This window comes from Leptodactylus fuscus, chromosome 1 (genome assembly GCF_031893055.1).
Source record: "Leptodactylus fuscus isolate aLepFus1 chromosome 1, aLepFus1.hap2, whole genome shotgun sequence".
Classification (NCBI taxonomy): Eukaryota; Metazoa; Chordata; class Amphibia; order Anura; family Leptodactylidae; genus Leptodactylus; species Leptodactylus fuscus.
In genome coordinates, this window is record NC_134265.1 from 261,351,411 (window position 1) to 261,363,845 (window position 12,435).

Below are 12,435 nucleotides of genomic sequence, written 5' to 3' on the forward strand. Positions count from 1 at the left end.
GTGTTTATAGTATATTACAAAAATTCTCTCGGATCCAAATAAGATTATTGCATTTCATACTTACTGCCTAAGTTTTGCAAGTGACAAACATGCCAGTATATGACAACCCCAGCAAAGGATACACAGATGTATAACATATTGATATAAGAACTTTTACGATTTAACATATTAAAATATTTTTTTCTATACAGTCTTATCAAGTTGATTTAACTGCTTTATTTTTAAGGCACAATGTGTAATACTATTATGTCTAAGGAGTTAGCCAAGTGTCTAACAGACTCACTAAGGCCGGGGCCCCACTGGCCAGAAACGCCGCGGTAAAAATCACGCCGTTTTACAATACTTGCAAAGAAGATGGGATTCATGCGAATCCCATGCCCACTTTGCAGAAAAAAATCGCAGCATGGATACGCTGCGATTTCCAAAACCGTTGCGGTTTTGAAAATTGCAGCATTTCAATTATATCTACAGAAATGCCGGTGACTTTCCTATAGATATAATTGTAACAGAAAGTCTGCAGAGGAAAACTCTGTGAACTTTCTGTTGAAAGCACTGCGGGAAGAACTGCAATGCGTTCACTCCACAGTTCTGCCCGCCGAGCTTTAGCACTGCGTTTCCACCCAATGGGGCCTTAGCCTTAGAGTCTGAGCTACTCTAGAATTTATCTGTTCAAAACTCCAGTTCTGCCTTTCTCCTATGGTTTATACAATAATACTCTTTGTTTAGATTGGCCCATTGAAAAGAAGTGCACAAAGTGTTGCTAATTTCTATTACAACATGAACACAATGACTGAACTGTATGACACTAACCAACAAATAGGGTATGCTTATATGTTGAGTTTTTTCTTGCAGATTTAAAAAAAGAAAAAGACCACGTGTCTTTTATACTTTGTCTCCACTCATGAGCTGCTTAAAGGGGTTGTCTGGTCACAAAAAGATCAAAACACGCTCCCCCATCCATCCAAATAGAGGTAAGTTGCTGATCAGTGGGGGTGGATCTGCCCCCCCAGCAGTTGTTTTACTTTGGGTATTGAAACACTTACTGTGCTCTAATTCTTTGCACTCTCCACTACATCCATCTCTGTGACATTGATAAAGGTTGCATATCCCTTGTTTTTACATGGACAATATTTGTGCAAGTAAATTTATTTCCATATCATCCAAAGATGAGTGCTTTCAGATTTTCAGGTATCTTTGACGGTCTCATTCAAATGAATGAAGCAGGGACATGCATTTTTAAATAGTCTCTCCATTCAAGGTGCAAGTCAGGTCCAGCAGTCAAATCCATCAGCAGGGGGTAACTTATTTTTAACTACTCATGCCCAGACAACACATTAATGTTAACTTCACATTGCAACTATCATCATAAAATATTGTTGAGATAGTTGACAGGTAAAACAACATTTTGGATTCCTTTTGGTTACATAAATCTTACCTTAGTGCCAACATGAATATTAGCTTGTTTATTCAGCAAGAGAGTGACCATGTCGGCGTGTCCTTCCTGGGCTGCCAGGTGTAGTGGGGTGACTCCTTGCTTGGTTAGAATGTTGGTCTCGGCTCCATAGTTCAGCAATGTCATGGCTATCTGCATTTGATTCTTTTTGGCAGCTATATGCAGAGGTGTATAACCATTCTACAACATTAGGAAAATGGATTAAGTACTTAACCTCAAAACATTTTGGAGCATTTTTCACTTTGCCTCCTATTCCATGTTATGCTACGTCTAGTGTCATTTTCTAGTAAGTGTGTAACACCATGGTCTAGGGCAGTGATTCCCCAATTATTATTGTAGAGAAACTTCTAAATAATGTTTCCTCTTTTAGGGAACCCCTGTTGCTATGATCTGATTCACATTAAAGGAGACTGACAGCAGTTTTACTCCCCTACTGTAAAAGTGACACATCTAGTTTCTTTGTTCAGGGGAGACCCAGATCATGACTGAAGGAACCCCATGATTGCTGGGAACCCTGTTGGCAAACACTGATCTACATATTTTAATGTGCACTTTAGAATGAGAGGTGAGCAACCACAAAGCTGAGGTGGACAACACTGTCAATAGTGGATGAACTGAGGTTAGTTACAAGAAAATAGGTGACTCTTAAATAGGTTATCCAGGAAAATTTGTTATATTTTAAATAGACTGGGGAAGGAAAAAAAAATTCATATTAACCTGTCCTTAGTGCTCGGGAGACCTCCCAGCATGGTCCAGTCCTTCTCCTGGGCCATCGTCTCAAAGTGAAACTGCTCACCGGCTGTGGCATCCCGTCTCCCTTCCACTGAAGAGACCCAGGGACGTCACAGGCAGTCAAATGTGGCAGGGACTTCCACCGGAAGATAACAATGGACCAGGAAGACAGAACCGCACAGGGAGGCACCAGAGCATTGGGGAAAGTGGTGTATGATTTTTTTTCCCGCTTCCCCTGGTCGATTTAAAAAATAATTTATTGGTCCATTTTTTGCCTGTAAAACTGATTTAAACTAGGTCCACTTGTACTGGAACTTAGCTGGAGATTTGCACAAGTAAAATCCACAACTAAATTATAATAACAACAAGTGACTGGGATTTTATAAATTTCCTGCATGGAGATGGACCTGTGCTGAAGATTTTAAAGTCAATTTGTGTTGCCAATTTTCACTGCAGATTTCTTTCCATATCAATGTAGCGGGGTGAAATTCCTGATGATTTGATATAAAAATCTATTTCATAATCCACATGTACAATGTCGATTTTCTCAAGAATTTTTTGTAAAATTGAAGTGTAATTACAAAATTACAGCCGGATAAGGAATCACTCTACCTAAGGTCAAAGAGGGATGTGTAAAGTGATGCAATCCTGTTGTCAGAAAATAGGGCACCCACTACTACGGGATCCCATAGGTAAAAGAAGAACAAGGGAATGCTGCTCACTTTCCTAACTTGTGGGATGCATTTCTGTTTTCACCCCAAAACCACAAACTTAAAAATAATGACACACTGTATCACACTGCAAAGATCTATTTACTATGCATATAAAAACTGTACACTATATAAAGATAACCCTGCAATCACACACTTCAATGATAACCACACTATGACACATTATCATAGTCCTGTCATCGCTGAATTACCAACTACTACCATTAAATAAATATATAAAAACCCAACAGTCTGATAATTGTCTTCAGTACTAACTTACTGACTCTGATTTGTCTTGCTGAATGTAAGTGAATCTATCTCACTGTAAAAATAGACCCTCAGATGTAGAACTGACACTTTAGATCTCACCTTGGCTGTGACATGGGGAGAAGCTCCCTTTTCCAGTAGCAACATCGCCACCTTCTGGTTGTCATAGTGAGCAGCAACATGGAGTGGTGTGAGCCCATTCTGCAAAGGGCGTGTTTTGTTATGGGGTTAAACCAGTTAGTTATTAAAGCTCTAAAAGATGCTATAGACATTTACACTGTAGGAAATAAAGATACTGACATAAAATGCATGTTAAAGTAATGATGTAAATACATGTAACTGATGTCTGTAATGAGAACATAACATCATGAACACTGTTAACATAAAACATGTAACAAATATATGCGAGTCTATTCATATAATGTAAAATCTTTCACAATGATTTACCTTGCCCGCAGAATCTGGGGGTGCACGCCGCTGTAAGAGGAGTTTGGCCACATCTAGGCTTCCGTACTTAGCAGCTACATGCAACGGGGTAAATCCCTTCTGCAGAGGTGAACACAGAAATGGAATTCTTATCAAACTGGAATTTCATATTGTAGTTTCATAAGCTACAAAAACAGCAATATGTAAACAGATATATGGTATTTCCCTAATGACTTTTTAGGCTGCAGTGCAGTGATGATGGATCGAGTAAGGTGATTCTTCTTTGTCTGATGCCTGAGCAATTGCACATTCTACAGTATATTCACCTGTCCGCACCCTCATGGAGAGACAAGAATAAGTAAATCCATTATGTACCAAGACCACAAACATTCATTTTATTAGCCTTCCTGGCAGGAAAATGCAGTATGGAGAAGGAAAGCGCCTATTTCTACAAAAATGACCAACTTATTTCGGAGTGGGGTTCCCACTAAAGGAGTTGATTTCCCTAACTATAAATTTTATTTTCAAGCATTTACCTGCCATCAGATTGATGTGACCTTACTGACTTGACTAGTAATTGTTACAAATTGTGATACATTTTTTTGTATGCTATTTTTTTTATTCAGTAATAACAAAAAATTATCTAATAGTAATGATGTCATTGTAAAAGCTGCTGTTTCCCAGCATTCATAATCCATATGTAGCATAAAAATAAGCCATGATGGAGTCCAGGCGTACCAACATGCAAAGCAAAGTCAGTCTAATCAGGGGCCACAAACTTTATTAACTGAGCTCACATACTGTGGGTTTATTCACACAGCCATGATTCACATCTGTGGTGCAATCTAAGATGCATGGACTCAGACAACACATAGACTCCTTGTAGTAAATAGTGCCATACTTAACAAATGTTATTGTTTGTACAATAAAAAGATATACAATTTTCCAATATAATTTCTGTATCAATCTCTCACGGTTTTCTAGATCTCGGCTTGTGGTCATTAATTCTGTTACTTCTAGTGGATAAAAGTGTGACCATGGTCATGTGATTTACGGTCCATGGTCATGTGACTAGCACACAGGTGCACAGCTGATTATCAGGCAGATGTCTGATTATTGTGCTGTGACTATAACGAGCAGCACCTGTGTGCTTATCACATGACCATGGACCGTAAATCACATGACTATGGTCAGAGATTCATCCACTAGAGGTAAGCAGAATGAATGACAGCAAGCCGAAATCTAGAAAACTGTGAGAGATTGATACAGAAAGTATATTGGAAAATTGTACAACTTTTTATTATACAAATCATAACATTTGTCTCTCAATATTGGTCTGAAAATGGACAACCCCTTTAAGACAATGCACAAAACTGCAGTCTTTTTAATACCTTTGGTCAGAGGAGACACTCTGAATGCTAAAAAAAAAATGGTTGTGTAGCCATGAATAAGGAAAAACAGACTGTGTGGTTGTGAATAAAGACTTGTAGTCAACATAAGGCCTTCTGACCTATTCACAAACCATGGTTCATGAAGAAAAAAAATTGCATCTACCTTTTTTGTCAGTATCCATTTAGAAATCTTGATATATGTTATTCTGTACAGAGAAAAATGGATCAAAACAGGATATGCAGCAAATCACTTCATTCACTACAGTGAGTCCATGTGTGTTACAAATCAAGTCCATGCAAAATTGGACTGCACCTCAGACACGTGTGAGAATGTACCTGTCATGTTCCCATACATGTAATGAGTATCCAAAAATCATACTTCAATCATACTTCATATTGATTCTTTTTACTATTTTTTAACAGAAGTAATTCCTAAAGCTAGCAATATTGTTATCCACTGGATATAAACCAGCTTTTACCTTGGTAGGCATGGAGTGGGAAGCCCCTGCTTCGATTAAGACTGACGCTACATCCACCTGACCCTCTCGGGCTGAGATATGAAGAGGGGTGTATCCATTTGTGGTAGCAGCATCCGGGTGAGCCATGTGTTGTAGTAAAAGCTGGACAATTTCTGTTTTACCCAAACGAGAGGCTATATGGAGAGGTGTCTGCTCCTCCTGTAAAACACAATAGCGCTTGTAATAAACCTGCTTATCTGACAAAGAAAATGCATTGCATATAATGTAAATTTATTAAAAAACATATTTTCTAATAACCTTGGCAGCTTGTTTCAACTAGGTCAGTTACAATGAGCTCCAGTGGGCAAATCTGCAATGGGTGTTTGGCACACACATATGGAAAGGGTGTCCACACCATAAAGGCAGGGATAAACGACCAGAATTCAGGAATAACACTGTGCTGACTCCAAACGTATTTAATTCAAATAACGCACTTTATTGGATTTCAAACACACCATGTTTATGCACACCATAAAGGCAGTCTCTGTTACTACAAAGAAATGCATCTAGAGGGAGAGGCCATGTAAAGTAATGGGAGTTGAAATTTATCAACCAAAAAGGGCTTTCACTTTTCTAAAAATATACCATAGATGCATGGAATATGAGACTGAAGGTATTTCAGGATTGATGGGATAATATACATACACCTGGCATCAGGGTAGTAGGCCAGTTTTCTGACATTCAATGGGGCCAGTTCATGGAATAGAGGGATGACATTAAGGAGCACGTTTGGCACTAGGCACTGTGTTGTACCAAATTACTATATAATATGAGATACAATAAAGTTAAACTAAATGTTAAATATACTCTTTTGTGCTGGTTGTTTTTATATCATATCCTACAATGCAGTATATACTGTAACATAACACAAACACAAGAAATATATCGGTTCAATACACAGAGTAATCATTATATATAAAGCCAGCATTGCATTGCATGAAATAGACATATATTACATAGATACTATAGCTATATGGGAATGAAATAGATAATAATGATAATAATAATGACAAACCTACCCTAGCTCTGGCATCCACCAGTGCACCATTTCTGAGAAGGCATCGGACAACTTCAACCTGTCCTGCACGAGCAGCCATATGCAATGCTGTCTCTCCTCGCTGAAAATACATGAACACATTGATATTTTTCAGTGCTAGCCCTTTATGTTTACTGTAAATATAATTACAATTATTTTACCTATATCCTCCAATTGAAATATGTTGGTTTTCTTCATAACAATATATAGCACCTAATAAACAGTCAGAGTAAATTAAAGGGGTTGTAAAGAGTTAAAAAGACAAGGCCTCTCCTTGTTTCGAAAACAAAGTGTATGAGTTGTATTTGGTATTGCAACATAGTTCTATTAAGGTGAATGAAGCTGCAATAGCACACACAACCTGTGGACAAGTGTGGCTCTGTTTTTGGACAAGAATCAGACATATTGTTCTAACCCTGTACAGTTTCTTTAAGTTCTACATAGTTAGATATGTAATTTTCTAATATATTTTTCTTCATTTCCTTATTCAGATCTCTGCATTCCAATAATAAAAGTACAACACATCAGACTTGGTGTGTAGAGATGAGCGAATAGTATTCGCCGGCCGCTTAACCCCTTGCTGTACAACTGCTCCCATGCATTCCTATGGGAGCGAGGTATTCGAAATTAGTTTCGAATACTATTCGCTCATCTCTATTGGTGTGTATGCCAAGCCTATATACTGGGAAAAAAAACCTCCTAATTTACTCTATGAATATGTTGCCCAGAGGAATGGCCTGTTTCCACCCCGAAATGACAGAATTTTCTGTATGAGTGTGCATCTAGGGGACCACCCTGTAAGGGCTACTAAGCGCAGCTTGAGTGGAGATATAAAGGAATGCTATATAACAAACTCTTCCTGCTCTATAATATACATTTTCAAGTTAACAGGTCCTCTTTAGAGGATCAGGCATATGAAAATGTAACAATATCCCCGATACTTCCTTCTTTCCACATATTCCATTCGGAAATAGATAAACGGTTCCCATACACATTAGATCACTGTTGAGCCCACCAAAATCAGATTTGTTACAAAAATGTGTATGGCATTTTCTCAGACGACTGACAGTCTAGGAAGTCGTGCATGGACCGCTTTGATGCAGAACTTCAGAGTCAGTGCTACCACTTTGCCTTTTCACATTTTTCTAGGTGTTCAATAATTGAACACTTAGGGTGCATTCACACGGAGTAAAATGGAGTGTAATTTGGAGTGTAATTTTTACACGTGTAAAAAATTTACACGTGTACTTTGGAGCGTTTTTTTTACATGTGGCGTTTACGGAACGTTTTTTGGAGCGTTTACGCGTGTAGAAAAACACGCTCCGTAAACGCTCCAAAATACGCACGTAAATTTTTTACACGTGTAAAAATTACACTCCAAATTACACTCCATTTTACTCCGTGTGAATGCACCACTTAGACAAATTTGAAAATGGGAAAAAAAATATATAATAAAAACTTTATGTAATAAGTAATTATATTAAGTCAGCCATCATACAACAGGTAGAATGCCCACATTGAAAATGATCATATTTTAGAATGACGAATGCATTTTCCAAAGCCTAACTAAACTTTCTGATAACTTTTGTTTTTCTGGCAGTATTTGTACCATTAAGAAATTCTGTAATATACTTCATTAATAATTTTGGCTCCTGACGGTACAGGGCTACGGATGAGTACTGTCAGAATTTCCAGCGGTATATAAAACCGCATGTGCAGGAGGACATGAAAGGTCCTCTTTAATGGCACAAATCTTGCAAGAATATCAAAAGTGGTTTGTTTTTGTATCATAACTATTTATTTGTGAATAAACTATAATATATTTTTGTATTTATAGGTGGCTACCTTCTTTTGGATATTTATAGAAAAGCAAAAGTTGTCTGAAAGTTTAGTCTGGTATAAAAAAAAATGTTATACTAAAAGCATGGGGAATTGATACAGATTGTATACTAGAAAATGGTATCATTTTTATTATTCACATAACAGAACTTTTTGCTGAAACTGGAATATCCCTTTAAAATATCTTTTGAAATCATCTTCATTATAATAGCAAATAAACAAACATTCAAAAGATAGTGAATTGTTCCTCAAATGTTACCCTCAGTCCTCCAGGTTTTTGCCAAGTCCTCAGTTCCATGGCCTTGGCAAAAAGTTCTGAACTAGGGTACAATTCTGAGCTTGACATAAGTCTTAGGCCTTACAAGAACTAACTTCAATTAAAAGTCAGGTTATGTTTTTGATTACTTGAATATTTATGTACAGTTTTGTTTTTTTAGTTAGTTTAGTTAGCCACTTGATATCTTTGATTTTCTTTCATTGGTAGATCAATGGCTCATCAAGACTAAAGGTAGTCACACATATTAGCTCTACACAGCCCCAATACTCCCTTTAATAAGAATAATTGATTCAGTGACATGTATTCATTTTCATGCAACTGATGGAAATAGCCAAGGAAACCTGCTGGACTGCATCGGCATTGTGATGAAAAATTTACAGTCATGTCCATAGTGCTGACAACCCTGAAATATTTCCAGAAAACAAACCACTTCTCCCGGACAATTATTTCAATTGCACTTGTTTTATTATACTCGTGTTTATCTCCGTTGTGTGTATTATAACAACACAAAAAAACTGAAAAAAAGGGAAACTGGACATAAGTTTACACAAACCTCCAAAACTGGGCCGACGAAATAGTTGGCATCTTTTCCAAATTGTAGGTAAATAACTGTTTCAAGCATGTGATGCTCGTTCAAACTCACCTATGGCAAGTAACAGGTGTGGGCAATATAAAAACCACACCGAAAACCAGATAACAAGGAGAGAAGTTGACCCAATCTTTACATTGTGTGTCTGTCACACTATGTATGGAGAACACAAAGATGTTCCTTTGTCCATGGTGTGCAATATAATCAAGAAGTTTACAACCCATGGCACTGAAGCTAATCTCTCTGGACATGGATCCAAGTAGAGCCCAGTGTCAGACAGCTGGGTTTGCGACCTAGATCATGGGTCTTCCAGCAGGACAATGACCTCAAACATACTTAAAAAAGCAACCAGATGGAAACAAAGTGTTAGAGAGTTCTGAAATGGCCAGCAATGAGTCCAGATTTAAATCACATTGAACACCATGTGGAGAGGTCTTAAAATTGATGCTGGAAGAAGGCAGCCTTCAAATATGAGAGACCTGGAGCAGTTTGATAATGAAGAGTGTTCCAAAATTCGAGTTTAGAGGTGTAAGAAGCTTGTTGATGGTTATAGGAAGAGATTGATTTCAGTTATTTTTTTCAAAGGGTGTGCAAAGATATAAGAGGATGTAAAGCTTTATAGTACACTCATTTACAAAAAAAAATAGTAACAGACTCAAAAGGAAATGTTGGAGTGCAGTTATGTCTCAGGCAGATATGTAAATCATTAAAGCTGTGGTCTGATATGCTCCCTTCCACTGATATCCAGCTACTTTTGCCTTAATTTGCAGTTTTGCCATGAACATGAAAACCTAGATCACTACGTACTGGAACTGTATTGTCTTTAGTGATTAATACAGGTTCTGATTGGGATCCGATGACAGTCGGGTCAAGTATGACGACCTCGTGGAGTGATACTGCCTATGCTGTGGAGTGACACACTGCCACAATTACTGGTAGAATGATCTGTGGAGCCATCGCATATTACAGTTGAACACCCCGGGTAGTAATAGGAGGGACAATAACAGCTCAGTAATATGTGCTGGACATCCTATGTGTAATCGCCAGTTTTATTTCCAATCAAGCATTTAGGAGACTATTTGGGACACCAGCATCAACATCCTATGAGTGTGTGGGATCTACAAGTCCAGCCATAAAATCTATGGATAAATGTGTCACAGAAAATCAAACAGAACCTGTAAGCGTCCACAGCTGAACCATGTCGCATCTTGTATCCAGGCTAGAGGTGGCCAACAGGCTACGAGTCTCTTCAGTTGTAAAATTTTCCAAAATAAACTTAGCCTTTCACTCTAATTTGTATTCAATTACATACATCATCATTAGAATCTCACATAAAAATTTCATTTGATTTCAACAACTCCTTCTTGGTGTGTTTTTTTTTTAATTATTTTGTAAAGGGGTACTAAGAAGAAATATTTACGCTGAGTAGAAAACATAGACGTGGAAGACATATTGTATTGTTCAGTCACTAATAGCAAATGCACAATATTTGCAAAATTACTAAACATAATATGGAGTTTTAATGTAAGATCGCAGTTCTGAACTTAGATAACTCCCTCTGTAGCGTTACTGCTTACTTACTTTTTAGCTCTGATGAATTAGGAAATCTCCTTCATTGGTGGCTCCAACTTAGCTGCACTGCCTCTTGGAGTCAGGAGTAATCCTAACATGGTCAACCTGTCTCTACCCAATGACTTTACACTTCAGTTCTGCATGTTCAACTTGGCTGTTTTGCACAAGCCTAGCACAAGCTCACCAAGAAGGTGCTGCACTGATTCATTGCTGAGTGCTGATTTCTATGACTAAAGTGATACTGGAAGTAACTTAGCCACCCATGAGAAAAAGATTTTCATATAGCGGCAGCATATATACTACAGGAAAATCTTGCATGTCTGCTTGAAAATGACATTCCTATCTGAAGCAATTATGACATGTCCATAGAGTACAAGCCTGATAAGTGTCAGTCCTTTATCACTGTAATGTAATGCTTCAGATAAGAATAAACTTGTAAATACAGTCCTATGAAAAAGTTTGGGCACCCCTATTAATCTTAATCATTTTTAGTTCTAAATATTTTGGTATTTGCAACAGCCATTTCAGTTTGATATATCTAATAACTGATGGACACAGTAATATTTCAGGATTGAAATGAGGTTTATTGTACTAACAGAAAATGCGCAATATGCATTAAACCAAAATTTGACTGGTGCAAAAGTATGGGCACCTCAACAGAAAAGTGACATTAATATTTAGTACATCCTCCTTTTGCAAAGATAACAGCCTCTAGTCGCTTCCTGTAGCTTTTAATCAGTTCCTGGATCCTGGATAAAGGTATTTTGGACAAACAATTCAAGTTCAGTTAAGTTAGATGGTCGCCGAGCATGGACAGCCCGCTTCAAATCATCCCACAGATGTTCAATGATATTCAGGTCTGGGGACTGGGATGGCCATTCCAGAACATTGTAATTGTTCCTCTGCATGAATGCCTGAGGATTTGGAGCGGTGTTTTGGATCATTGTCTTGCTGAAATATCCATCCCTGGCGTAACTTCAACTTCGTCACTGATTCTTGAACATTATTCTCAAGAATCTGCTGATACTGAGTGGAATCCATGCGACCCTCAACTTTAACAAGATTCCCGATGCCGGCATTGGCCACACAGCCCCAAAGCATGATGGAACCTCCACAGTGGGTAGCATGTGTTTTTCTTGGAATGCTGTTTCTTTTTGGACGCCATGCATAACGCCTTTTTTTATAACCAAACAACTCAATTTTTGTTTCCAAAATGAAGCTGCCTTGTCCAAATGTGCTTTTTCATACCTCAGGCAACTCTATTTGTGGCGTACATGCAGAAACGGCTTCTTTCTCATCACTCTCCCATACAGCTTCTATTTGTGCAAAGTGCGCTGTATAGTTGACCGATGCACAGTGACACCATCTGCAGCAAGATGATGCTGCAGCTCTTTGGAGGTGGTCTGTGCATTGTCCTTGACTGTTCTCACCACTCTTCTTCTCTGCCTTTCTGATATTTTTCTTGGCCTGCCACTTCTGGGCTTAACAAGAACTGTCCCTGTGGTCTTCCATTTCCTTACTATGTTCCTCACAGTGGAAACTGACAGGTTAAATCTCTGAGACAGCTTTTTGTATCCTTCCGCTGAACAACTATGTTGAACAATCTTTGTTTTCAGATCATTTGA

General features: G+C 38.0%; 1 protein-coding gene across 5 annotated transcripts in view; it reads right to left on the minus strand.

Annotated features, from left to right (window-relative positions):
• ANK2 (ankyrin 2) overlaps positions 1–12,435 on the minus strand; it is a 188,433-nt gene that overhangs the window by 95,394 nt on the left and 80,604 nt on the right. For all 5 annotated transcript variants that reach the window (XM_075286364.1, XM_075286356.1, XM_075286347.1 and 2 more), the window contains exons 14-18: positions 6,517–6,615; positions 5,459–5,656; positions 3,610–3,708; positions 3,265–3,363; positions 1,436–1,633 (exon numbers count right to left, since the gene is read on the minus strand). In XM_075286364.1, coding sequence (XP_075142465.1) covers positions 1,436–1,633; positions 3,265–3,363; positions 3,610–3,708; positions 5,459–5,656; positions 6,517–6,615 — 693 coding nt within the window. The remainder of the gene's footprint in view (positions 1–1,435; positions 1,634–3,264; positions 3,364–3,609; positions 3,709–5,458; positions 5,657–6,516; positions 6,616–12,435) is intronic.